The 27,855-nt window shown below is 44.8% G+C and overlaps 1 protein-coding gene and 1 long non-coding RNA gene across 3 annotated transcripts in view; one reads left to right on the top strand and one right to left on the bottom strand.

Moving 5' to 3' along the window:
• Positions 1 to 27,276, top strand: part of PCBP4 (poly(rC) binding protein 4) — a 39,729-nt gene extending 12,453 nt beyond the window's left edge. For both annotated transcript variants that reach the window (XM_080996467.1, XM_080996466.1), the window contains exons 2-13: positions 7,471 to 7,639; positions 8,337 to 8,360; positions 8,459 to 8,491; positions 9,363 to 9,479; positions 10,249 to 10,380; positions 12,257 to 12,385; positions 14,647 to 14,721; positions 17,072 to 17,116; positions 18,568 to 18,643; positions 19,839 to 19,891; positions 21,915 to 22,084; positions 23,988 to 27,276. In XM_080996467.1, the coding sequence (XP_080852593.1) occupies positions 7,529 to 7,639; positions 8,337 to 8,360; positions 8,459 to 8,491; positions 9,363 to 9,479; positions 10,249 to 10,380; positions 12,257 to 12,385; positions 14,647 to 14,721; positions 17,072 to 17,116; positions 18,568 to 18,643; positions 19,839 to 19,891; positions 21,915 to 22,084; positions 23,988 to 24,288 (1,266 nt within the window). In that variant the 5' untranslated portion in view covers positions 7,471 to 7,528 and the 3' untranslated portion in view covers positions 24,289 to 27,276. The remainder of the gene's footprint in view (positions 1 to 7,470; positions 7,640 to 8,336; positions 8,361 to 8,458; positions 8,492 to 9,362; positions 9,480 to 10,248; positions 10,381 to 12,256; positions 12,386 to 14,646; positions 14,722 to 17,071; positions 17,117 to 18,567; positions 18,644 to 19,838; positions 19,892 to 21,914; positions 22,085 to 23,987) is intronic.
• On the bottom strand, positions 337 to 13,171 carry LOC308472041. The gene is made up of 4 exons (XR_013983260.1): positions 12,596 to 13,171; positions 9,344 to 9,557; positions 7,124 to 7,167; positions 337 to 499 (listed from the first exon to the last, which is right to left on the bottom strand). It is a non-coding gene; the product is annotated as an uncharacterized lncRNA (long non-coding RNA).
• Positions 27,277 to 27,855: the final 579 nt, after the last annotated feature.

The raw sequence follows: 27,855 nt of genomic DNA, 5'->3' as shown, positions 1-27,855 counted from the left end.
GACCCTAATGTTGGGAAAGATTGAGGGCACAAGGAGAAGGGGATGACAGAGGACAAGATGATTGGACAGTGTTCTCGAAGCTACTAAAATGTGTTTAACCAAATTACGGGAGGCAGTGCCTGGTGTGCTCTGGTCCATGGGGTCGCGAAGAGTTGGACACGACTAAATGACTAAACAACAACAAATCTCATCTAGAATTCTGGTTCAGGTTCAGGAAGTGTCATCAAAAATTAGATGTTTGTGAGCCAATAATAAATATTTTGATGATCATAATTGAAATTATAATCAAAATGCTTTTGAATAGCTCAAAACCGACAAATTTTTAATGATAGTATCTATACGAAAAACAAATCTCTCTTCCTGTATATAAAACAACAGCAGTGATGCAATGATGACATCATTTCACATAAATATCTGTTCCTAGCTTGGAGACAGGAAGTAGTTTTGGGAATGGAGGAAGACACAGGTTTCTCATAATATTCACTTGACCTGAAAATACCTGAAAAGTATAATGATTAAAAGGGTGGGTTTGAATTATTCCTCAACACATCAGAGTGTCATATTTGTCTCACTTGACCTTTAGCACTAGGAGGCCTGACTTTTTAAAAAGTTATCAATTGACCAAATGTCCTGAATAAACAGGACAACGTATTTTTTCCCTTCCATTTATTTTTATTTTTTTAATGAATGCTTATTTCAGTACTAATGAGGCAACGATGTATATGCTATGCGTGTAAACTGGAGTTTGTGGCAAAATGTAATGGCTTTTGCTATTGCATGAGCGCCTATGGTTTTGTTTCTTTATTTTTCTGTATGATTTCCAAGGAATAGCTGAGGTTCAGAATAAAAGTCCTTTAATAAATATCGGTTTGCAGTATTTGGGACTTACCCACTTTTTGCTTTGTATTAAAGCGACAAAGCCAAGCCAAGCCCTGTGTGTCTAGGACCAATCTTAGGCTGTGTATGTAGTCCTGTTTACTCTGCATCCAGTGCGCCCCCACAGCTGGTTTGCAAAGAGGTATGCACACAGTGTTAGCCACAAAATCCATGTGCATCCTGGCATTTTTTAAATTGAATACAGTGTTTTGATATGTTTTCCCCTGGTAATGTATTTGTTGTGCACACAGCCTAATACCCACAACCAATAATTACTACATACCGGTAATTGAAGTCTGTGGTTCTCTCTCTCTCTCTCTCTCTCTCTCTCTCTCTCTCTCTCTCTCTCTCTCACACACACACACACACACACACACACACACTTCTGTTCTCTGCCTCAGAGGGGTCTTTTTCTTTTTTTCTTTTTTAAATGATATTTATTAAAGTTTCAAAAAAATACAAAAAATACAGAATAGAGAAAAAAAAAAGAATAAAGTTTTTAAAATATAACAAAAAAGAGGGGTCTTTTTCTGGAGCCTTTGTCTGACAGGAAAGAGGAGCCCTCCAAGCCCAGCAAATGAAAGCAGAGGCCTGATGGCTTCTCTTCTGTTGTCTCGCCTGCCATAACTTGTTGTTGTCCCAAACAAAGCCCCAGGTTTTCCTGGCACTCAGTCTCTCAGGCAAGAATAAAGGCGCTGGAGTCTAAATAAGCCCCCTGAGGACTCTTTGATAGGGACAGTTGCCGCCTGGGACAGCTGAGAAAGATCAGAAAGGGGGGTGGGTGTCCAGTGTCTGCATTTACACAGCTGTCGCCTTCTCGCCTCATCACTGGGTTAACTAGCATTTTCAGCCTGTTTTCCTTATGGATTTTCAGAAGGGACCTAAGACCATTTTGGCTCGGGTTGTTGAAGAAACAAAAGGGGAGGGGGGCAGCCCATGCCCTCCGCTGCTGCTGCTTCTGTGTCTCCTCGTTTCCCTCAGAAGAGGGTGATTAGGGACTCTGGTTGGGGGAGGGGAAGCACATGGGCTGGCACATCACTGTGTGGGTTTGCATTCCACAGATGCCTCCGATGATGCGCCTGACGCAGAGAGCCACACACATTATTAGCAGGAAGGTTGGATTTGAGGCAGCATGGTGGAGGTTGCGCAGAGGGCAACGCTAGACCAAACATAGATCCAACAGGCAAATCAACACAGGCAGAGCAAGGAGAGGAGTCTTTTGGAAAGGTCTTGTTCCCAAGATGAGGAAAGAAGCAGAAAGATCAGGTTGATTAATCTTAAGCAAAGTGAATTATTATTATTTTTGCGGACTGCCAAGGATGGGGCAGAGCTGCTCTTAGGAATCACAGAACTGCAGTCAGAGAAAAGCGAGGAGCCTGAGGGGAAGTAAGGCACAGAAGCAAACGAAGTTCATCAGCACCGCTTACCTATGTTCTCCTTTTTCTGCTCAACTAAGACTAACCCTTTTTGTATATGGAGATGGGGTGGACACACAAAAAGAAGCTTGGCCTCGTTTGGCCCTTAACTACAAGGTTTTTAAAGTATGTTGGTTCCATCAAATTCTGGTATCCCCAGAACTTAGATTTCCTTGCTGAAGAGTTTTGGAAACTTTCAGTTGAGGTTTTGTGGTGGTACGTATCTCACATGGGAGCATTGCTGTTTCTGATGCATGTGGCAGCAGGCACCCTCACATGCCTCCTCTTGAATATACATTACATCATCAGATGGTTTGACAACAATCAAACACAAAGAACATGTATCTGTTCACTTCAAAATTCATTTGAAAGCACGTTCTGTGAGACGTGGATAGATGTTCCCCGTCCTTCCTAGTGCTTATAAAGACTAGAATGATTCTTTGATCTGGATGGTACTCCAGGAACATGAGAGCCCTGATGTCTTCGCTGAAACAGTCAATCAATACTGGCTGCTCCCTGGGTATTGAGCATTAACTTGTTATTGTTGCCAGTGTGATGGAGGTGAGAGTGTCTTGCCTGCTGAACTTCCTAGCTTGCAATAATGGCTCCAGAGGACGTTTCTGTCCAACAGTTTTAATACTGAGTAAGTGAGCTTGGAATGCTTTCCCCTTTCCTACGTTTGAAGGATAGACAAGGCTCCATTGCTGGGGCTGCAGTTTGTCCTCCTATCTCTGAATCCACTTGACAGCCTGAATGAGGCTGCTCCATAAAGAAAGGGAGCGAAGGCCTTTGACAGCTGCTGTGCTCTCTTCTGCTCCACCATAAGCAAAAGGGTAAAAGGTGACGTCTGTACAAAGGTTTGCTGTGCGACCACTGAGCAAAGTGACAGATTCATGGCACAAAAAGCAGACATGGGAAACCTGTCATCAATACACTTTGGACACATCCAAACTGGCAGTTTTTCACACAACTGCTGAAAATTGTATGAGCTTGTACAGTCTGCATCCCGTTCCTTTTTCCTGCATGCTACTTCTTGAGTCCCCCCCCCCCAGCACCCGCCATCGCTGCCACAGAAATGCTTATTAAAGGGACATAATTTTCAGTGTGTTTTTTTATTGAGTGTGGAGCAACTCTGCTCCTCATCTTTTTTCCTCATCAAAGCGTTTTTTAAAAATATCTTAAATGACTGCGAATGTACATTATTGTACTCATGCACCTACTGAATTATGTGTGTTAAGCTCTTTTAGCCAAAACCAAATATACTTAGAAGCAACTTTGTGATCCTTTCTCAATCTTCCTTGTCGCAAAAACTTAATTTTCCAGCAAGCTGCAATAACTTATTATTGTATGCACACATATTTATAATTCAGAAATTTCTTATTAAGTAAAAATAAAACAAAAACGATATCCAAACCCACTCTGGCATTTTAAGTGCACCTCTTAAGGGCTGGCTTTTTCCTCACCACATGCTCTGGCCATCATTTGCGGCTCTGATGCAGATTCCTTATCTTCACGAGGCGTGGCTGATGGCAATCTGGGCCACGGCCTTCTGTGTGGTGGTGCCCATTCTGCCAAATAGTTTGGCAGGCAAAGTGCACCAGGCCCCTCCACTGCTTGGTTTCAGGCAAGGGGTAAGGATGTTGCTGTTTAAAAAAGTCCTTCAGCTGATTATTTTTCTGCCTGATGCTTGGCTGTGTGCAAATTAGTACCATGACTTTTGTGATGTTAATGGCTGGGTTCAGAAAAAGTGATTGTTTTATATTTGAAATATTGTTTTTGGTATTTGGATTTGTTAGCTGCCTTGAATTCCTTCGAAAGTAGGTGGAATGCAAGTTTTTAAAATAAAAATGAAACAAAAAAGTTATTGTCTAGCTTCCTCAAATATGTAAAGACCCAAACCAAAATAGAATGAATGGGATGTAGTTACAGTGTGTTGTAGAGCCTGTCCAGACTTTTTTTTGGGGGGGGGGGTACATTTGTGATAATTTGTGTTCATGATGCTTTTGGTGCAGTGACACATGACCCTGCTTTCAATACCATGGAAAAAGCTTTGAGGTTGTAATATCGCTTCATTTCCAGTCAATGCATATCCTGCAATCTTCTGCTGATATCCTGAAACTTTTATTTAATGCCTGGTTTATTTTTAAATGCTCTGGTTTATTTTCGTCCTGCATTTGTTGCGCTATAGCCTCTCAGGCCAGCAATAATGTGGTAACATTGGGGAAGCATTGCAGAACAAACGACAGTCATACCTCATGTTACATTTGCTTCAGGTTGAGCGTTTTCAGGTTGCGTCCTGCGGCGACCCAGAAGTACCGGAAAGGGTTACTTCCGGGTTTCGCCACTCGCGCATGCACAGACGTGCAAAATGACGTCATGCGCAGAAGCAGCAAATCGCAACCTGCTAATGCAGGTTGCGTTCCTTTCAGGTTGCGAATGGGCCTCTGGAACGGATCCCGTTCGCAACAGAGGTACCACTGTAAAGCAGAATAAATCCACCCACTAATGCACTGTTATTGTCTCAATAACATGTTGCAGAAGACACCCGCAATAAAACACTAATCTGCAGGGGCCCATAGCACAGTGGAGAGAATGTTGGACTAGGACCAAGGAGAGAGACCTGGGGAAAATACTAGGACTGGTTGGTTGGTTGTGGCAGATTGAGTGTTGTGCCCTAAAGGAAAAAGTGAAAGGAACTGTGACAAGAGTGATGGTCTGGCTGTACCTTTAATAGCAGCTGAGGTATAGAATCAGAAGCTTTGATGAATATTTCAGACTTTGCCTGATACTTGCCTGGTACAGTAGTATCTGAATTCCAAATTGTGCTTTCATCCAGCATGTGCCATGTCTCTAAATGCCTGCGCTGGATCATTTGAGGGCCCTCCTTTACATGCCTCACCTTGGCAGTGAGGATGTGTGTGCAGATTTTGGTTTATATTTATTGCCTAGCCCAGAATGATTAGTTAGGATTACAGTAAATTGCTGGCAGTAGATTGTTCTGATAAAAAGAGCTGTGCATCTACAGAAGGCCTCGCATTCTGTAATGAACGTGTTGACCTTAATTTTACAGTATTATCTTTCTTGAATAAAGTATTATCTTCCTTTTGAGAGGCTTCGTGAATGAGCCAGCTGAACATGTAAAATGCGTTAACTGTGTCGTAATTCCCCTTCTGTGTCAGTTGCGATTTCTAACCCTCTCAAGTGAACTGAAGTTACCTTGCAAGCCGAAGTGGGCCTGAGTCCATGAAAGCTTATGACATAATACAGTTGCCTTCAAGGTGCCGTAAGACTAATTGCATTTTTTGCTGCAACAGGCTAACATGGCTTCTACTCTATGTTGCAAGACAAAACACAGGAGGAGGAACACCTCCGGTCCACTTGGTTTGCAGAAAGTTGATAATCTTGCTCCTATTTTATAGCTGTAGTTCTTGGATTCACAAAAAAACCTATAATGGAGTAACTAATCTAAACATTGAGAGGGAACTCTGCAGAAAACCCAGGAATTAAAACCAGATGATCCAAAGAATCTCTGAGGCAACTGCATTAATTCAAAGATTCTCCCTTTACAAAGAAATAGATATCAAAATAGGGTTGGGGGTGTTGCTAGATCCTTAAAATGCCATGGTGCAATTTTGCATATGCTAATTTATAGATATAGTTGAGCATTTAGGCATTTTTTTAGAGGGAGAGCCACCCTGTAAGCAAAGTAAATAAAACCAAACTTTTTAAAAGTTAATAACAACAGGGGGAAGGGGCTGAAGATCCTCAGCCCAGTCCAAAAGTCTTGAGGGTTGCCACAAGTGATGGTGGAAAAGAGGTTGAGAGTATTTGGGTAAAAATTGTAGGAGAGGGAAACAACAGCAACTTTTCTGTGTGAGTCTTCTATAGAGCACAAAGCTGTACTGAATACATGGCTGATGCCTTTCTAGAACAGATTACCAAACATTCAGAAAAGAGAGATATAGTAGGGAAATTGCAGTCAAACATAACTACGCATAAGTGCTAATTACCGCACAAAGGGTTAAGAAAATAGACCTGGATTCCTAGACTCTGCTATGTCCCCCCTTCTCCATGAGAAAGTGAAGCCTTCTCTTCCTGTTCCCACTCATTCCACTCCATGTAACTGACAAAGGAAAATGTTTCTAAGCAAGCTCTAAGCTTAGGGCACATGTTTGAAGCTATATTTCTGTGTTTACTACCCAAAAATATTCTGCCTATGTTCTCCTTGCTGCTGCTTGGATAAATGCATGAATCTGACCTTTGGAATGTTTTGTAAGTAAAGTGTTTTAAACTTAATTAACAGGGTATGGTCTGTTCATTGTAAGAAGGGTAGAAAGAGAGCAGCACTGTTTGCAAGTGGATGAGATGGGATAAAAGGGTCTAACAGCCTATATTCCTAGGACTATACTACTGCTTGACTTTTGTGTAAGTTCTTCTACTGGGGAGTCTCTCTTGCTGGCGGGTGAGTTTAGCCCTGTGTTTTGAATCCAGGCACCCAGCCTATTATTTTGCTGTTTACCCCACACATGTGGGTCACAGGGATTCATATTCCACCCCCCACCCCCCCAACCCATATATATGGTATCTATGATATTCAAGAATTTCGCTCACTTGAACAGCAGCCAGCCATGCAATACACTGGAGGTGAGGGAGGGATTACACAGCTGGTCATTTCCATCACATATCTGAACAAAATGGAGATCAAGTATCCAGCAGGACATGGTACTGTGGCTTTGACCCAGGGATCCCCACTTCATACCATCCAAGATCTCTGCAAATAGACCATCGAAATAAACTTGTTGAGAGGCAGGATATTCTTAAATGTCACCTACCTTTTAACCCAGATTGCATATGTATATCATCGTTGTATGTTCTCCTGTTGGAGGGAGTTTGGGATATAAATCTGATTAATAAATCATAATGTTTGACTGAGTTTCTCTGAAGGGTTTTCAGTGAATTGCATCTGGAAAGGCTGCTATGTTTCCTTATGTGATGCTTCTCTTCATCGTTGTAATCATTATCCTCCAGGGCGCCCTGACTCTGAGACAAGAAGCATCAAAGGACGTTGCATGAAACTCAACCACTGCTTCCTCATCGCTGCAGCCCTGCCAACTCGCTGGGCTGATTTACAAGCAAGGTTCCTTCTGAGGCTCTTTTATTTCTCTCTCTGCGTCTACAGATTTGGCGCCTTCCGCTCCTGCTAGACCCTGGGTGTTGGTTTCCTTAGGAGCAGACCCATGCATTCCTACATCATGGCATCACCAGATAGGATGAGTGGCTCAGATAATGGATTAGACGAAGCAGAACTCAGCATCACTCTCACCCTTCGAATGCTTATGCATGGAAAGGTAAGTAAACAGAGACTCCCGTATTAGGTTGTGATCCTGATTTCGTTAGGGTCCATAGCAGACCTCTCATTGGATCAGATTTGCTGTTTGCCTTGGTGGGGAACATTGGCCATGATGCAAACCCAAGTCCCCAAACTCCGTGAGCCACTACCCTATTTCTAAATCAGGAGGGCATCTTGAAATACTAGTCACATACACACCATATATTTAATGTACACGATTCTCCCTCCAACTTAGTTAAGGGTGCTGGGAGTTGTAGTTATTTTATAGGTAAACTACAGTTCCCAGGATTCTTTGGGGGAAGCCATGTGCTTGAAATGTATCGTGTGGATGTGATTCTTTCCTACACACAATACCTTTTCTGTGTGGGGAATCTTGAGCTGGAATTACAAAATAGACTCAGCAGAAGACGTTGCCAAGGTGTCTGGATTAACATGTAAATTCACCGTAACATTTTTTATTTGTAAAGGCTCCAATAAGGAAGGTCTTGAGATTGCCAATGTATGGGAAGAGGGATATCCCTCTCATTTAAGCTGTCAAATCCTGAATGACCCATGTTTTCCATTGGGGGTGGGGTGGGGATAAGAAAAGTGCTGCCTTCTCATTTTCTGGCAGAAAGTATACAGACATCGCCAAACTCCTGCTGATTTGTAAATCTCCCTTAATTCAACTTCTCATGTCTTTTGTGTTTCTGCAGGAAGTTGGCAGTATCATAGGCAAGGTAAGATTGATGTAGGCTCTTGTGTGTGGCGGCTGTTTCTTTGTTGCATCTGTGAAGCTGCGGAAGTCTGACAAACTTTTTTGTCCTTAATCCAACAGAAAGGAGAGACTGTGAAGAGGATACGGGAACAAGTAAGTGTGGAAGTAATTCCATTCTAGATTGGAATTGGCTGCCAGTCAAACATGGAATGGTGTAGAATGCCTATACGATTCTGGACATTTTATCTGGAAAAAGGTTTTTTTGTGAGGAAAGTGGGTATCCTGAATGAGAATTGAGAAGAGTATGCAGAGAAATGTGAAGAGGCACAAGGCAGGGGAGCAGCCTGCACAAGCCTTGTTTGTCAGCATTTCTTTAAAATTCAGATGAAGTTTAAAGTTACATGATTATTCTACAGAGGGGAAATACCATAGCTCAGTGGTAGATAACATTTTGTGGATGCAGAAAACTCCAGGTTCAGTCCTTGGGGTTCTCCAGGGAGGACTGTGATTTGGAAAAGGCTTTTTTCCTCTGAAACCCTGGAGAGGGAGCCACTGCGAACTATTGTCAACAATAGAGCTAGATAGATCTGTTATCTGGCAAAGGTGAGATGCAAATCAGTGACTTGAGATGCAGAGAGATTCCCCCCCCCCCCATTTCAAGTCACATTTTTACATTGCTGTACGCACCAGAGAGGGGGCAGGGATGTCTTCGCTCACTGCAAATTACCTGATTTATTTCTCTGTGCTTTTAATCCCCTGAACACCTATTCAGTGAAGTGTCTGTGCAGGTGCAACAGCTATCTCAATGGTCATGTGTGCACAGCCTCAGTGTGAGGCAGCTTCCTGTGTTCCCTAGAGAGGCAAGCGTGTCTCTCTCTCTCTCTCTCTCTCTCTCTCTCTCTTAGCTGCATGTCTGTAATATGGAGCCCATCTTACAGGATTCTTATATCAACAAAGCATTCTAAGCACTTAGTAGCAATGTTAAATTATTATTAATGACATTACTCGTGGTTTGCTTTCTTAGAGTACAGCCAGGATCACAATTTCAGAGGGATCGTGTCCAGAACGGATCACCACTATCACAGGATCCACTGATGCAGTTTTTAGAGCTGTTTCCATGATTGCTTTCAAGCTGGAAGAGGTAAGGTGGTCACTCAGTTCTGCCTCCACATGGCGGAGTCTCCTCCTCACAGAGTTTCAGTGCCTTGTACAGATGAAACTGGAGGATGTGGTACCAAAAGAAATATGTTTTTCCTCCACATATCCAGTGGCGTAGCGTGGGTTGTCAGCACCTGGGGCAAGGCAAGTAATTTGCGCCCCCTAACCTGTGGATTTTAGTAGGGGCAGAGAGCTGCGAGTGCGAGCGCCCCCCCCCGATGTTGCGCCCGGTGCGGCCGGCCCCCCCTGCACCCCCCACGCTACGCCACTGCACATATCAGTTTAACACACACACAGAAACAAAAAGGCACAACGGTCACATCCTAGATAGCAGGAGAAAGCAAAATGCATGAGAATGTTCAACCACATACCTCATTGAAAGATTATGACTAAACATGGAAAGGGTTCTGATATACTTATCTTTGCATGTAGGAGTTATCTTTTTAATGATACTGGCATGTAGAGTCAGGAGTTGGGCGGGGAGTTAAATCATGCTCCCAATCATGACCCAGGTTAGGAGATCAGGCCATGCTATGCCTGGAAATCAGTGTGGAATGTTATTGGCTGGTTGCTCCAGGGTTTCTAAAATCTGAATATCATCATATGGATTCTAGAAATGCTGGGGAAAAGAACCAGACCATTTGAGTGTCATGACAGCAGTGGTGTATCTGGAATGGTCCTATGCACACTACTACCAAAAAGGTGATTCTGAAGGAACCCACTGAATCTTCAACCTCATGGTTTTGTTTCAGGATCTGGGAACAGGAGCTGCCAATGGAGGAACTGTCACCAGGCCACCTGTCACACTGAGGCTGGTCATTCCAGCCAGCCAATGTGGCTCGCTCATTGGCAAAGCAGGAGCCAAAATAAAGGAGATCCGAGAGGTAAAAACTTTGGAAATCAGTTATCTGAGGTCGTCTCCTATTGCTTCATTCCTCTCCATGCCATGGACAAGAACACCTGTTTCTTCTACGTTTGTTTTCTGTACCTGAACCATTTTTCTTCCTAGTTTTCATATTTGCTACTCATCCTAAGCTACCTGAGTGAACTTTTATAAAACTAGGAGCTGCCATTCCCCTGCATTAACTCCCTAGAGCTTCCCCTTCCCACCCCATGCAGCTACTAAGCTCACTTTTCACCCTCCCAACCCCATTTCTGGGCTTCTCTCATCTGTTCTGCAGCTTCACTTTACACCTGTTTTGCACCTCCACCCCCATGTCCATGCCTTCCCCCTCCTTTTGTGCAACGCCCCCTTGTACACAAACCACCCCCATGGGAACCCTCTGCTTCTTCCTCCACCCACACATTGCAAATATGAAGCACCCTTTTTACCTTCTGCCCAGTTCTGAAGCCACCATCTCCGCCTATTCTGCAGTCTTGCATGCTCATGCTTTTCTCTTCAACCCCATTTCCTTGCCTCCTTCTCACCTTTACTCCTTTCCCCCCTCCACCTGCCTCCTTACTTTTCTCAATTCTTTCTTGCACATGGATCACCCCCCCCCCCGCATTTCCATGCCTTATGCCAGGGGTCCTGCAACATGCCTGTCACGATGCCCATGGTGTGGCCCAGACCCGCTGCCGGCTAGCTGGACCCTCTGTCCATGGCTGTGCCAGGTTTACCTCAGCCGCGGGTGGCAAGACTTCAGATTGGCTGCAGGAACTTCCTGCAGCTAATCCGAATCTGCACCAGCGTCGCCGCCTGCCCAGAAGCCGTGCCAGCGTCGCGAAGTCAGTCCCCGCGTGGCAAGGCATCTGCAGCGCGCAGGGACTGACCGAGCGGGCAGCAGGGTCCACGGGCTGGATTTATGAGCCTGGGGGGCGCATCTGGCCCCCGGGCTGTAGTTTGCCAGCCCCTGCCTTATGCGCTCTCCTATTGTGCAGCCACTTTTGCGCACACACAACATTATCACCTTTGTCCTCCTTTTCCTACTTCCTACTTACAAATCTCCCTTCCACACAGACCTCCCACATTTTCATGCCTTTTCCTCTCTCCTGTTCTGCAATCTCCTATCAGCGTGGGGTGTGTGTGCAAAGCTGATATATGTTACTGCATCTTTAAGAGCAAAGCTGTCATTTGGCTTGCTCAGTTAGGGAAAATTTAATGGATGGATGGTGTGTGTGTGTGTGTGTGTGTGGTTGGTTGGTTGGTTGGTTGGTTGGTTGTTAATAACATATTGTCAGGGACTCTTAATGAGTGTGTGGTGGAGGGTTGGAGACTGATCCAGGGGAGGGGACCAGTGATTAATGGGGTTTAGTGCCCCTCATGAGCCACGAATGAAAGAGGAAAAAATCTAAAACTGCCATTTTTTCCCCTTTCATTGTCTGTCCTTTCTCACTGTACTCAAACAGCAGCAGAAATTTGAGTAAAGCAGCGGTAGAGGGTCACAGAAACGAAAACTGGTTTTAAACAACAGCAGAGGTTTGAGGAAAGCAGGGATAGAGAGACATTGAGTTGTTTATTTTTTAAAAAAAGCAGCGTTAGTAAGGAGAAATAGAAGAGGTGGTATACAAATTTAATAAATAAGTAATAAACAAAATTTTGAGCTAAACTACAAACATTTCTTTGAGAGGGTCTCATGAATTCTTTTAACTGTGTGTGGATTAATCTGTGCTTAGGAAATCATACCATTAGAAGAAGACTCTGAAATACTTCCCTTCTAGTGATCCATGTGCTGTTTCTGACCTGGCTGTTCTCTGGGTGGGCAGGGTTCATTAGAATGCCCAGAAAGACTGAGAATTTGCTTTTGGCCCCTAATGCAGACCACAGGAGCACAAGTCCAAGTGGCTGGAGACCTCCTCCCCAACTCCACCGAGAGGGCTGTGACAGTCTCTGGAGTACCAGATGCCATCATCCAGTGCGTGCGACAGATCTGCGCTGTCATCTTGGAGGTATGGGTCATTGGGTCCACCTCACCAGGCGAGGACAACATTCTGCAAATTGTGGAGAAGTGGTACCGCAAGGCTGGGTATCTACATCTCCAAATTAGACTGTCCTACATTTCCTTCCAAACACACATGGAGAATTGTTAGAAAATGCCACCCCGTTGGTGATAATACGCATAAGCTGGCTGCGTCCCTTCCCAGCTGGTTTTGCTGTACCTTCTGATACTTCTGTATCTTGGGTCCCTGCTTCCTTTCCCTTTTCCTGCACTTCTCTTTCAGCTGGAGCCCACCACTGTGGCTTTGTTCAGAGACCAGGGTTATCAGCCATATCTAGCGTAAGGAACAGTACTGCCTTTGTGACATTAGCTGCCATTGCACCAATCAACACTCTCAACTATCATTGCCCCCTTTGTTAGGACACAGTTGAGAATGAGGATTGGTGCTATGGGTGCTGATGTCACAAACATAAGTCACATTGGCTTTTGACCCCTTAAAGCAGAAGAAATCAGTGATATTCCCCTTTGATTTTTTCAACCCTTCAAAGCAGATTTGGGGAGGGGTGCATATGGTGTGGGGGGGGGAGTTCTGTTTTGCTGGTGTAAATCCTTAACAGCTGGATATTGCCCAATATAATTCATTTATATCATTGTAAATCTGACCAAAGAAGCAGCAGCAGGGGTGTATACCTGCAGGCAGTTCCCCTCATCAATATCCTCCTACCTATCTGCCTTTCTACTCTAAGGGCAAAATGTACCGGATCCCTGTATCTTTTCCCCTGTAAGGAGAAGAACAGCTGGGTGGGTGTTTTGATCACAAAAATGTGTCCATGGGGAAAGGGTTAAACATACTTTCCCTACTATGCTGCTGTTGAATCAGAAAGAAAGAAAGAAAGAAAGAAAGAAAGAAAGAAAGAAAGAGGGAGGGAGGGAGGAAGGAAGGAAGGAAGGAAGGAAGGAAGGAAGGAAGGAAGAAGGTGGAACCTTGCACCAAGTCTGAACTTTGCTCCATCTAGCTCTGTTGTCTTCACTGGCTGGCAGCAACTCTCCAGCGCTTCAAATTGGGATCTTTCCTGGCCCTGCCTGGAGATGCCTGGAGAATCAAACTTGGGACCTTCTACATGCAGAACGGATGCTCTGCCACTTAGCTATAGTCCTTTCCTTCAGCGGCTGCTCACATGTCAGATCTAGTTTGGTCCATAGTGAACACTGTTTGCAGAGCTGAAGATGAATTCTGCCCTAGATGTCTCATGGTAGCTTCAGTCTGCATGAATGGCACCTGCAGTAACTCTGACAGCCCTGTCAAAAGTTAGTTCCATCAGTGGAATATATATCACCCTTTCCTTGTTGACAGTGTCAAGAAGTCACACATTGCTCCTTAAGACAATGCATGTGAAATCACTGAGTCAGATAATATCCTCTGAAAACCTCCAGCGTAGGAGGGTGCACCATCCCTCGAGGTCACTGGTTCCATGGCAGAATTGCTGTTATCAGGGCCAGATTTTGGTAATATGGTGCCCTGAGCAAGGACAAAATTTGGCACCCCACCCCCCAATATTTCCTAGTTTCACAATTATTCATTTTGGTACAGTTGCTTTTTAATAGATCTTCTTAGTAGGTACCTGTAGAAATATAGGTATTACTATTATTATTGTTATTATTATTATTAGTAGTAGTAGTATTTTGTTCCCCCTTGGCTCAGCTCCCTATGCGGGGGAATCACCCACACCAACTTAAATCTGGTGCTGCTGTTACCATCAAGATATTTCTCCATCTGAAATTTCCCCTCCTGAAACTGAAAGTTATTAGATCTAGTACTGCTCTCTGGAGGAACTGAGAACCAGATTTTGCCTTCTTCTGTGTGACAGCCCTTCCAAGAATTTGAGGAGTGCCATCATGTCCCCCTCTCAGTCTTCTCTTCTCCAAAATAAACATACCAGCTCATGAGGAAAGACTGAAAGAACATACCTAGTCCCTTCAACCTTTACCTCATAGGACTGTTTTTTTTAAATTGCAGGCCACCTTTATTGTTCTCCTCTGAACCAGGCATCCCTAGGCACTACTCGTAGCATATCATACCAAACAGGAGTTAGTTAAAGATATTCCCAGCCAGTGCCTATTTTGCAACTCAAATAAATCCATCGGAATGCACAGGAAGTAACAAGGGTACTATGGCCATTAGGATGTCATGGGTGGGGGGGATACTGATGGGATGGGATGGAAGTGGCATTGTGTATATGGTGCAGTGATTCCTCCTTTGGTTTCCTTCAGTCTCCACCAAAAGGCGCCACTATTCCCTACCACCCCAGCCTGTCCTTGGGATCAGTTCTTCTTTCAGCCAATCAGGTAAGGGACTCATAAATTCACAGGAGACCATTTTTCGGTTGAGGTTAAAAAGAGAGAGAACCGTTAGGCTTTGGTTCTCTTGTTACCCTGTAATCAAAGGGCGGGTAAGACTGCGTCCTGCCAGATGTTGTTGTGCCGTGACAACTCCTTTCTTCACTGCCCATTGGCCATACTGGCTGGGGCTGATGAGAGTTGGAGTTCAACAACATCTGGAGAGCCACTGGTTTCCCCCACGCCTACATTCACCACCACATCAAATATCAAGCCAGATTAGAAAGTATCAGAATGACTTAATGGGTATCGATTTTACCTTTCCACCTTGACTTCTGGCTTCTTCTGTGTCATGTGACCAAGCACTTGCTGTCAGATCCCTCGGAGACCATATATACAAGGACCATCTTGGCTGTGAATCCTAGGAAACTTGCTCCCTGCCTTGCAAGCCTTTTCCCATCTGGCCTGGGAGGGCGGGGCCCTGACTGACTCCAGCTGCAAAAGCTGAGGCTGCTGAACAGACTCTTGGTATTGATAGGGGGTTTTGTGGGCTGGGGGGAGGTGTTGCTGTTGTTGCTGTTAATTTTTTGTATGCTTAAACCAACAATAGCGCAATGGAATCTTTTAAAGTTTACAGAGAAAAAGGAGAATCTACGTTACGGTGAACCAGTTTATAGGACGTGGGGATTTAACATGGATATTTTGCTATATGCCTAAAGAAAATCTGCTATTTTGTTAAAAGTTGTTTATCCTTGCAAAATTCTGCCCTGCTGCGATGCACACAGTCAGGTTTAACAAATGTTGCCACTCAAGCACATCTGAGGATTGACAGCCAGTAAAAAATCAAAACTTATTTACCAGATGACCCAAAATTGAGGCTGAAAAGTGTTGATTGGCTGAATAAAATAAAATGACAACTGTATAAGAATAATTTATCTCAGTGAGATGGTGACCCAGCTCCCACACAATGGTGCTAGACAATAAGCCTAAAGCTTATTGGTATCAGCAGACAGATTATATTAGGTGTAAATCTGTAATGTGCTGCCCCATTTCAAATCTACTTTAAGCTTTCATTTACTATGAAATGATGCATAACTGATTTGAATTTTATATTAGAACAATTACTCATCTGCATTTCAGCCAGATGAAATCATCATAATTTGGGGTCAATAGAATAAACTATTCTGAATTTAAGTGAAATAGAAGACCTAACACTCTGAGTTTGGAAATACCACATATATTAAAGATAAGAGGGAGAATTGCACAGATACATCTGACTTCATTATTTACTAGTGTCCTCCTAGTGGTGCAGCTATAAAATTGCTTGCACATTTGCATAGCTAAGCAGGGTCCAGTATGGTTTCAAATTAGATGGGGAATCGTGTGTTGAGATTCCTGCATCACAGGGGGTTGGGCCAGATGACCCTCAGGATCCCAACTCTACAATTCTATGATTATAATTATCATCTATGTTTTTTTCTACAATCATTTTCTAAGGTTTTGTTTGTGTATGTTCTAAAAGTTTAACTTTAAGCTTTTGGTGAGCAAAATGAATGAGATTCACTCTTCCCATATTGCTTATTCATTTATTTCTGGGTAGGATGATGAAACTGCTTATGGAATTTCTACAGCCTCTTTGTGACTGGTCCTAGTCCTTTCCTCACCTTAAAACTGACATTTCAGTAAGCACAGTAGTTACCAGGAAGTCTACTTTCTTGCGAGCTTCTCTTCCCCGGCTCCCCATTTCTTATTTATTTAAGTCCTTTGAGATTTACCATAAACAAAATACAAATGACAAGTAAACCCATCCATTCTTATTCTCAGTTCTGGCACCAGCACCCAGTGTAGGTAGGCTTTTGCCAAAGATCATTTACAGCAGCAAGGCCCCCTGGGGCTGATGCCTTGCCTTGGCTCCCTGAGCTCTTGCTGGCCCTTAAGCACCTGGCAGCACCAGTGTCATTGCAACCCCACTCTCTTGCTTGCTAACTTGTGAGCTGGCTTATCCTGTGCTGTAATGAGCCAGGAGCCACATGGCTGCTCTGCTTCCGGTTCATTTCAGCACCAGCACTGTGAGGGTAAGCCCACTCTCATGGGCAAGCACAAGGGGGAATCTGGCAGCTGCCTTGTGCTCACAAACATGCATGCTTACCTGGCAGCGATGCCTCATGAGCCTGCACAAGGGGGAGTGGGAGGCTGGTGGCTACTAATCGTGCTACCTTTACCAGAGGGTCAGAGTGGTGGCAAGCACTGGCAGGCAGCAAGGGTAGTTTCCCCAGCCCCCTTCCAAAATCTGGAACTGGGCCTATTCATTCTCTTACATTTTTGATAGCGCTGTTCTCCTTTGTCATCCTTTTTTCAGGGATTCTCCATGCAAGGACAGTACAGTGGTATGTCTCAAGCAGAGGTAAGTCAAGCTTTACAGACTAAAAGGAAGCTCCATTTTGAATTCACACTTCCAAGTAGTTCAGTGTATGGCTAGGACCAGCTTCTTCAAGCCTTCACGTTCCATCGTTCCCCATGTCTTGTTGTGCTGCTTGCCGGTTCCGGACTTGCCATTCTGCCTCCCCGTTCTCTCCCTCCTGGCATCCAGATGGCAAATCCTGGTGCCTCCAGACATCTTTTTTTGGCGATCACTCGTAGCCGAGTGTCTTCAATGAACACTGTTTTAACAGTGAGTCCGTAAGTGACTGTGGAGGCCAATTCTGGATCAACACATCCTTCCACAGTGGGGGACATAGGTTCCTGGCGAGAGTTGATCACAGTGAGGGTTTGCCAAGCGTGCCTTCCTCTTAGCACGCTCCTGAGTTCGAGCGTCTGCAAAGCTCATGACACCTTTGGTAAAGGCTGTTCTCCAACTGGAGCGCTCACAGGCCAGTGTTTCCCAATTGTCAGTGTTTATACTACATTTTTTGGATTTGCCTTAAGAGAGTTTTTGAAACTCTTTTGTTGACCACCAGCATTACACTTACCATTTTAAAGTTTGAAATAGAGTAGTTTCTTTAGAAGACGATAATCAGACATCCACACATTACGACCAGTCCAACAAAGTTGATGTTGAAGAATCATTGCTTCGACACTGGTGATCTTTGCTTCCAGACATAGCTGGGCTCCAACTCCCATCAGCCCCAACAGGCATGGCCAATGGCTAGGCTATGGATGATGGGAGCTATAATCCAGCAGTGTTTGGAGAGTACCTTGTTGGGTAAGGCTATACAATAATTCATGACAGCAGGCAGCACTGCTGGTAACTTTCACTTTACTCCATTTCATATACCGTATTTTTCCATGTATAAAATGATGCCTTTTGCTATAAAAAAAGGGCAAAAATTGGGTGTCATCTTATACACGTATAGTGAATGAAGAGGGAGGACGTGTGATTAATGGCAGCAGCAAGCAGGAGATTGGCAGCGGCGATTGGGCAGGTGATTGGTGGCTGCGGCAAGGCCTGCTGGCGATTGGCTGTGGCAATTGGGCAGGCAGTTGGCAGCTGCGGCAAGTGGACGGGTGGGCTGTTGGTGGTGGCGAGTGGTGATGTGTGTGATCGGCAGTGGCTGTGGCACATGATCAGCAGTGGCAGGCAGGCGGGTGAGCAATTGGTGGAAGTGACCTCCCCCCCCCCCAAGCTAAACTTAATTTCTTAATTTTGGGTTAAAAAAAATAGGGGTCGTCTTATACATGGGGGCGTCTTATACATGGAAATATATGGTAATTCACATGCTCAGTTAGTACTATACCTCAGGAGTAGCCAGCACTTATATTCTAGGTGTATGGCTGACCCATCTACTTCCTAATGTGAGCAGGTAGATGGGAACGCAGGTCTTGCTGTCATTCCACTGACTTCTTCCTCTCATCTAGGTGTCGAAGTTGCAGCAGCTTTCTGGGCAGCCTGTCTCATTCGCTTCCTTGGGACAATCTCCGTCAATAGTAGCAGGTGAGGAACCCCAAAGAGCTATGAAGCCACTTAAACTCCCACAATCCTCTGTGGCAGACTATGGCCCTAGGGGCTTACTCAGATGAACAGTGAGCCTGTGCTCCAGCTGCCTTTAGGGAATAGGTCTCCACGGAAATAACATGGTGCACGAATAATTGGCCCTAGAAATAGGGAATGCAGGACCTTCAAAGAACTAAATAAATTAGCAAATTGCTCATGAAATGATGGAGAATTGCTAGGTAAGGGAGGGGGTTGGCTTTGTTGGAACCTGCCACTTGGTCTTTTTTCAAAGGCTGGATCAGCACTCTTATGCTAGAGTGGGATACCAGAAGGAGAACTGGAGCATTTATCTTCTGACTCAGGAAAAGCTGTGGCCCTCCAGATATTGCTGGACTACAAAGCCCATCATCCCTGACCATTAGCCACACTGTTTGGGGATAATGCGCATTTCAGTCCAACGGTATCTGGAAGGTCACATGTTCTGCATCCCTGCTCTGTATATATATACATATATTTAAAGCACAACACTGGATAAATTCAAGACTAAAAATGGGAGTGCACTCTCTGGCATGTGCACACACATAAATAAGGGAGGTGGGTATCATTTTTTTCTGAGAATCTTGAACTCTTGGTTACAAAAGCAACAAAAGAATCTGAAGGCAAGTGTACTTTTTCGTATAAGGGAATGTGGATTCATGCATACGTACTTACGATTGCCGGGGAAATATGTAGACATACCCCCCCCTCTCTCTCACACACAGCCCACCATACTTGTCAACAGGATTTTTTTTTAATTCATTATGAAAAGTAATCCAAGGATTTTCCACCTAGGATTTTTTTCTTATGTTAAAAGAACAGCATTAACCAATGGGAGTCTGCATCAGACAGGAGGAGGGTAGGACAGTCTCCCTCAGTCTAAAATTAGTCCTGTGTAATGTGACCCAAGCAAAGTGGCATAAAACAAAAGCCTCTTCTTGGAGCTTCTGATGGCTTTGCAGTAGCTGGGAAACGGTCCAGTCCTGTTTGCGTGCCTCCTGCTCTTTGCACCGTGCAGTGCCTGGAAAGGATTCTTTGGGTTTCTCTTCTTCTGTAGCCTTGTGATGTGGTCATCCTAGCGCTCCTCCTTTTAGGCAGGCAAGAAAGAGCCAGGACAGAACAGCCCCAGTAACGTTGTGCTTCTTTTTTCCCTTTTCAGCCCTGGACACGAACGCTCAGAATAGCTCTCAGGAGTTCCTGGTTCCTAACGATGTAAGTTTGCCTCTATGAACTAGAGTTCCCAAATATATTTTGGGGATAGTCATGTGCTTTAAATGTATGGTGTACATTTAGTAAGCTTACACATGTGTCCACAGAGGTCTTCCTTGGTGCTCATAGGGTCCTCCCCATCCCACTTGGTGCTTGAAAGAAGCTTTGTATCGCAGCCAAAGGGAATAGGTTGTGGTGTTTGTTGAGTTGTGTGCGTTGTGCCCATTATAGTTTCCCCGGTTTGCAAATGTGTGCATGGGCCCCAAAAGGTTATAATCAGAGCCAAACCCATTTCACTCTTTATGGAGATCTTCAGAGAGTGATTCCGTTCAAGCAAAAGTAGAACAGCCCTAAATATTTTGCTGCAGAGTCCTTTGGCTTCTTTCTCAGTCAAAACTAGGTTGGAAAAGGGGACAGGGCTCTTGCAGTTTCAACTGTTGTGTAGAAGAGGAAATTTCACCAGGTGTAGCTTGTCATGCAAACTACAGTGGTACCTCAGGTTACAGACGCTTCAGACTCCGCTAACCCAGAAATAGTACCTTGGGTTAAGAACTTTGCTTCAGGATGAGAACAGAAACCGTGCGACAGCGGCAGCGGCAGGCCTCATTAGCTAAAGTGGTACCTCAGGTTAAGAACAGTTTCAGGTTAAGAACGGACCTACAGAACGAATTAAGTTCTTAACCCAAGGTACAACTCTTGAATTAAGTTCTTAACCACTGTACAACTCTTGAACTTTTGCATCAGGGCACCCTCCATGAAGCTTGCTCATTTGGTGAGAGACCATTTAGTCTTGGAGTACAGTTTCCTAGCAAGCTGTGAACCCTCCTGCCAGTACTGTTACCTAGCTTGCAAAAGTTCAGTGTTTCATCAAAGCATGTGATCTGCCGCTCAGCCATGGTCCTTGAAAGGAAGATAAGTTCAGCAAAGCCCCGGGTTGTTTTATCTATCCTCACTCTCACACAAACTCCAGAATCAAGGGCTACTGTCTCAAATCCATCCCTCACAAGCCTTCTCTCCTCCACACAATTGCCATTGTACCTTCAAAACACATTAAAGGAAAGTCTTCCCCAAGAGAATCCTGGGAACTAACAGAGCTACGATTCCCAAGAACAGTTCCCAAGATTATTAGTATGTACACAGACATGTTTATGCTCCTGTTCTTTAGCAGCAGACTGGCATGGAGAGACATTAAGCAGGTGAAGCTTATCATGGCCCAGAGATAAATGGTGGGAAAAGAAGGGGCAGCGATAAACAGTCCTCTGAGAGAGAGGAGCATCAGCCGTGGGAAAGGTTAACTTCCTCCGACTTCTTCGCTATCACTCCCATGTGAGCTGTCCTTCGCTCTCTCTGTGTGTATCTGTGGAAGCTGAAGCCCAGAAGGGGTGAATATGATAAGAGAGGAATGTGCCAGCATTTCTTGTGCCCACCCACTTGCCAGCCCGGCTGCCAGTGTACTAGGCCTGCTCTGCCGATGTCAGCATGTGTTGCTGGGCACACAGCAGGCCGTTGTAGCATCTCAGAAGGCAGGAAACGAGTGGGCAGGAGGGCAACGCTGACCTTTACTTCTGCCCCCTGACCCTGCGTGGGGAAAAGTAGCTCTTTCTGAAGTTTTTGTTTATGGAACAAGCCTCATGAAACTATCTGGACTGTTTTATTTTTTAAATAGGCCAATTCCTGCCACAGTGTGGTAGGTACCCTGAACTACATGGCTCAGTTCATGTTTTCCACTCCCTTGAGAGTGAATAAAAATGGCTAAATCTCAGGCTTGGAAAGGTAAAGCGTAAATAAGCCTGAAGCCTTGATGGGTTCTGGCTCAGACTCATCCAATACTGAACAACAATAAATCAAGCAGACCATTGTGTACTATAGGTCAGGCTTGGGAAGGTTCACTCATTCCCTCATTCAAGAGTTGCCTAAAATGAGTAAACGCTCTCTGTTCGCTTTGTCCAGTCCTGTCCAGTTCTTAGGCGATGAGGTTTCCAGCGCGGTTCCACTCCAAAGACTGATCCTTCCTTTCCCCTCCTAGCTCATTGGCTGCATCATTGGCCGCCAAGGCAGCAAGATCAGCGAGATCCGGCAGATGTCCGGAGCACACATCAAGATTGGGAACCAGACCGAGGGCTCTGCTGAGCGTCACGTGACCATCACCGGCACCCCAGTCAGCATCACTTTGGCTCAGTACCTCATCACAGCCTGGTAAGAGCCATTAGGACTACTGGGCAGGTCAAGTGGGGAGTAACGCAGCACTTGCGCAGCCGTCTCGTTGCAGCTTCTTCCTGCTGTGCCCAAGCCTGTGGCCTCTTAGATGGACAGCTTTGCGGAGAGCAAGCGGCAGTGCCTTGCTGTCACGGCTGAATTTGCCGGTTTGCAAACACTCAGCCCTCTGCTCAAGAGACAGGAGTGCTAAGCGTAGCACCACGAAGTGTTCTCATTGCTTTGTTGTCTGTCTTTCATACTAATGCCTGCCTGTCTCTGACACACATGAGAGTAACCAGGCCTTGAGTTTCTCGGGAGCCACCGTGATTTCTAGTATCCTTGCCTACAATATGTTGGGCATCAATGTTCCCTTTGCAGCTGCAAAGCACTCTTATACCACTTTAAGCATCATGGCTTCCCCCCAAAGAATCCTGGGAACAGTGGTATGTTAAGAGTCTCCTAACAACTCCTGGCACCCTTAACAAACTACAGTTCCCAGAATTCTTCGGGGGAAGCCATGATGCTTAAAAGTAACATAAGAGTGCTTTAAATGTCAAGTGTGGATGTGACCTTAGTTCAGTGCAGGAAGAACTGCTGTGTCACAGCAGGGAATTCTCCCGTCCTGTCCAAAAGATAACCTCACTTAAACAGAGCAACATTTGTCACTGGTCGCTGTTGTGACCTGGCATTTGGGATGCTTCAAGATTTTGAGCAGGAAATAGCCATTCACGGTTCAGGGATCACCACCACAACAGGGTGCAAGTTTTCAAGGCGTGGAACCCGTCATTGACGGATGCATGTAAGCGTTTTCCTAATCAGTTTTCCCTGTGGTGATGACCCCAGAACTCATTTCAACTTTTGTTGCATTTGCATGTTGAAGGAGAATTAACAGCCTCCATCTCCCTTCTTTCCTTCCTGGGACAAGTTAATAGATAAACAATACCATGTGTCTCACATGGTATTGTTTATCTATTATGAATTGCAACTCATTACCAAACTTAAAACCATAGAGAGACCTGGTTTGAACAAAGACATTGGATTCTTATCCCATTATACATGACTAAGCCATTTCTCACCTTCTCACCCCTTGCCTTTTCCTGTAAGACCTATTACAGTCGTTAAGAGTCGTCAGCAGGCTCATCTCAGCTATCTGCCAATCTCCAATTCCCACCACCCTTCTGAGTAATACCCCTCCCCACCTTCTCACTATATAGAAGGATCTGGCAACTTCTGTTTCAGTGTATCTGAAGAAGTGTGCTTGCACACGAAAGCTCATACCAAGAACTAACTTAGTTGGTCTTAAAGGTGCTACTGGAAGGATTTTTTTTATTTTGACATGTGTCTCACGTGGAAGAGGTTCTCATTTCCCCAGAAAAACAAAGTGGTCTGTCAAGGACCTGAGAAAGCCAAGAAGGATATGTGGCTGGAATGCTTTGCAATTCCATGATTGTTTAAATAGGGACCATGACAAGGTATAACATCCTTAACATAGCCACTTCTGAGTTCCAAACAAGCCCTGTGTGTCATACTGAAGGTTCTCCACAAGAATGTAGTCCCAGAGGGAGAGGACTCTGGAGCAGACATTATCTGGAAGCAAAAGCGATGTAGAGTATCTTGTTCACTAGCTCCATTCTTTGTGTGTACCTATTCCTTTGCACATGTCAGCTCAAACACTTGCCTGTGTGTGTGTGTGTGTGTGTGCGTGCATATCCATACTTGTATGTATGTATTATACAAACTGCACATATCCTCCCACACCTATGCATATTTTTCCATGTGCAAGCTTGTACATGCATATAACAGCACATATACGTCCAAGTATATGTCCTCACACGCTGCATTTGTATGTGTAAATTGTGCATGCAGGCACGAGTCTCATTCTTTCTCCCTTCTTGTTCTTCAGTTTAGAGACGGCCAAATCTACCTCCCAGACGCCCCCCGTTGACCTCGGCATGACTTTCTCCCAGCCCCTCACCCCTTCGCCAGCCCCAACGCTGACAGCAGTGGCCGCGCCTCCCCCAGCCTTGCTTGGTGCCCCCTATGCCATCTCCCTCTCCAACTTCATTGGCCTGAAACCTGTCCCCTTCTTGACGCTGCCTTCCTCAGCCACGGGGCACAATGGCAGCCTTGCCACCTACACGACCAAGATCTCGACAGCCAATGCCAGCAAGAAGGCTGAGAGGCAGAAGTTCTCCCCGTACTGAAACAGGGAGGTGGGGCAGGGAGGGGAAACCTTAGGAGAACCCTCACACGCTTTGTTAGAAGGCATCAGCGTCGGGCCGCTCCAAAGCGAGACTACCTGGGGAAAGAGGTGAGGGGGGGAGCCAAATGTGCAGGAAAGGAAATGTTTGTGGGAGAGGATAACCGAGACAGCTCTTGAAAGCAGTGCTGGCCATGAGACAGTCAGGGAAGTGGTGCTTCTGCAGAGCTCCCACCCGATCCTGGCTAAAGATATGTCTATCATGGGTAAGAGCAATCAAGCCTCATAGTTTTGCTTCCGTGGAACAAATCTCTGCCCCGCACTATAAAGTGTTATTATCCTTTACCTTCCATAAACCTTCCTGATCGCTTTCAGCAATGAAGATGAAGAGGTTCTCTCTCCATCTGGTTTCTTCACATGTTTTCTTTTTTTAAGGAAAACACGTTACTTAAAGACAATTGGAACCCCCACTCAAATTCTTTGTACTGTATTGATAGAGCTGGAGGTCTTGGGAAAGGTCCCATCTCGACTGTGGCACTGGCTTGTTAGACCTTTGGTGATCCTAACAGAGAACATGCTGTGCTACTATCTCTCATGGGTTGCATTTCCAAGAGCAGAACTGGAAAAGGGTTCTGATTTCTATAGAACTGGAAGCTGTGCATGTCCTAGAAATCACAGAATGTACCAAAAAGGAAATTCTTCAGTGTTTTTTTTGTTTTTGTTTTTGCCTAGCACTTCTCTCCTAATATATGAAGCTGGCTGTGAGTTCCATTTTAGCTGGATTAGAATACAGGATGGAGTTTTCATGACTGTTCAGCTTGGCCCCTGACCTCCTACAAGTGGTTGAAGGGAATTAGTTTTCACCAGACATCCCTCTAATATTTAGCATGAATTTTCTGGATCAAACTGGAGGCCCATCCACCCCAACCTTATGTTCATCCATTGGCCAACTCAGATGCCCATGGGAAGACCAGAGGCATATAGTTGTCTTTCCTCACTGATAAACAGAGCAGTTCTTTATAAATATTCCCTATCTGTTACAAGGTAAGAGCTTCCAGCACTGTCAATCCCAGCTGGTCACCTTATCATATGTGAGTGACATCTCCCCTCATTTAACTTTATGGCAGAAATCCGTCCTCATATATATCTGGCAGGATGTGCGATATCTTGCCATGCCACTCATCTTTGGGTTTATCTCTTGCTGTCATAGGATGACATCTCCAATAAGTGCTTTCTCGTTTTGCTCTCATCTCTTGCAGTGCAATCCTAAGCATGTTTGCTCCAGAAATAAGCCCTTACCCCTTCCATCACTCATTAGTGGATATAGGACTGCAGCCTTAGTGAATTATGCCACATTTTGTCCTCTTGTCAGCCCTTCTCTCTTTGTATCAGTTTTGTAAGGGCACTTGTCTAGTCAGAACATGCCCATGAGAGTCAAGAGGTGGCGCCCTGAGACCTCAGGTTGAAGCAGATGCCCATCTTGGTGTTTTCTGGTTAAAGTTACCAACATGCATGTCTGGCACTTGCACTTGCGTCCTAAACAGACGGCCATCACAACAGCATATAATTCATTCAAACCTCACCCCAAAAAATTATCCCCATGGATTAAATGTACCATATAGCCAAAGATTCTATGGCTACTTTCTTAGTTGGTTTGCAAATTGGCATGGCTTCACCAAAGTGGGTCGGATTGTTGGCTAAGTGACAGGTTGTCAAAAGACTGCACAATTCACTGTCAACACTTTATTAGGCATTAAGTGGATGGTGATTTTTGAACAGACCTGGAGAAAACGGATGAAGCGAACACAGCAAAAACTCAACTTGGCTCTGGCCCTGCTTGTAGCCATGAACTAGTTGGCTCATGATAAGCAAAGGTTAGTAGTCACAGGCCTGTGTGGAGTAAATGCATACCAAAAACGAAACACTGAAATTCTGCATGCGGTCGATGCAAATCCTGGAAAGCTCTTTTCTATGACCAGCATAAACCATACAAATGTGCATATACTTCTCCTATTTTTGTATAATATTGTTTGCTATTTGGCAATAAAATAAATCCTCCTTTGGGAGGAAGGGCAGGGTATAAATGGTATGAATGAGTAAATAAATAATACTGGATTTGCTAAACATGGCAGGGGCAAAAGCACGGAAGCCTCACTCAAACCCCACTGCCTGGGAATCTTGTGCAAGGGGCTCATCTCAGTCACTGAGAAGCCCATCTTTGCAGCATAGTCAGTGCTTTCTCTGTGCTCCTTCAGGAATCACAGGCTACACTCAGCCCTGATTTACTGAACCAAAGCTGTCAGGGGGGAAAAAAGAAGCCAAACAGGCTGCAAAAAGGAGACAATTGAGGTTGATTTGGTGTAGTAGTACCTTTACAATCTCAAGAAGCAACAGGATCTCAGATTTGCCCTCAGTTACACATTGATTTGGTAACATAAAGTAGACTACCTACACCTGTTTAGGCACTGATCACTTCTGATTAAATAGTTTCAGCAGATTCATGTATTTATTGCAGCCTTTCCTCAAGCTGGTGCCCTCCGGGTGCTTTGAACTACAGTTCCCATCATGGCTGGGGCTGACAGGAGTTCTGGCCAGAGGCAACCAAGCTGGGGAATGCTCATCGAATGCGTCAAATTCTCAGGTGGTGTAATTCAGCACTGAGGCATCCCAGTATTTGGATTCCACAAAAACACAGGGGAATGGAGCCAAAATTTCCTATTCCTACAAACCAATCTAACCAGTTGTCCATTTCGCCTTGTTCCCTGGCTGGTCCCAATCTCTCTCACTTCCCTGCATCACTCGCTGGCAAAAAAAAAGCTTCTATCTCTTTTTAACCCTTTTTATTTTTTATTTTTGGCTGCTCCAAGGAATGTCCCACCTCCTATCCCATGATCCTCTTTGGCTTGTCTTTGAAAATGCTGTACATATAATTCTATATTTTTTCCTCCTTTGTAACTTATGATTGATTTAATAAAAATGCAAACTTTGTCAACTCAGAGGGTAATGTCATTAGGATTTTGTATACATTTGAATTAGGCAAAGCAAATGCACATGCACTCCTCCGGCTATTTACATGACTGAATAAAAAGGGAAAGAAAAGGCTTATTCAGTGTTTTGCCTAAGAAGCAGCGGCAGCTAGATTCTTGCCGACCCATCCCACCTGGTGGCTGGGCACCTGGCCTTTCAACCAGATGCAAGCCAGCGAGGGAAAAAAGGGCAGGTGAAACTTGTTCGGCTCTTAACACTGAATGCTGAAGAAAACTTCACTTACTGAATTTCTGTTTGTTGTGGAGGAGTCAGAATCCTTATTTGGGGAAGGGGGGAAGCAACTGTGGAGTATGATTCAGATTCCTACTTTTTAATTGATTCAGAATAATTACCATGTCCCAACAATTTTCTGTGGATTGACATTTGCAACGTTTTAGCGGTGAATTGCGGGTTTCCCCAGGGAAAGCAGTGGGACAAAAAGAATCCTGCTCAGCCCCGTGCCTGAAAGTCCCAAACCTATGCCCAGAAATTGCAGCACAAACAGAAATCTGAATGAGCCCATAGTCAGCCAATTCTCATTTTG

Source organism: Podarcis pityusensis (genome assembly GCF_964106645.2).
Source record: "Podarcis pityusensis genome assembly, chromosome: 2".
Lineage (NCBI taxonomy): Eukaryota > Metazoa > Chordata > Lepidosauria > Squamata > Lacertidae > Podarcis > Podarcis pityusensis.
The sequence above is the reverse complement of the archived record's forward strand: the minus strand, read 5'-3'. Positions and strand labels throughout refer to the sequence as shown.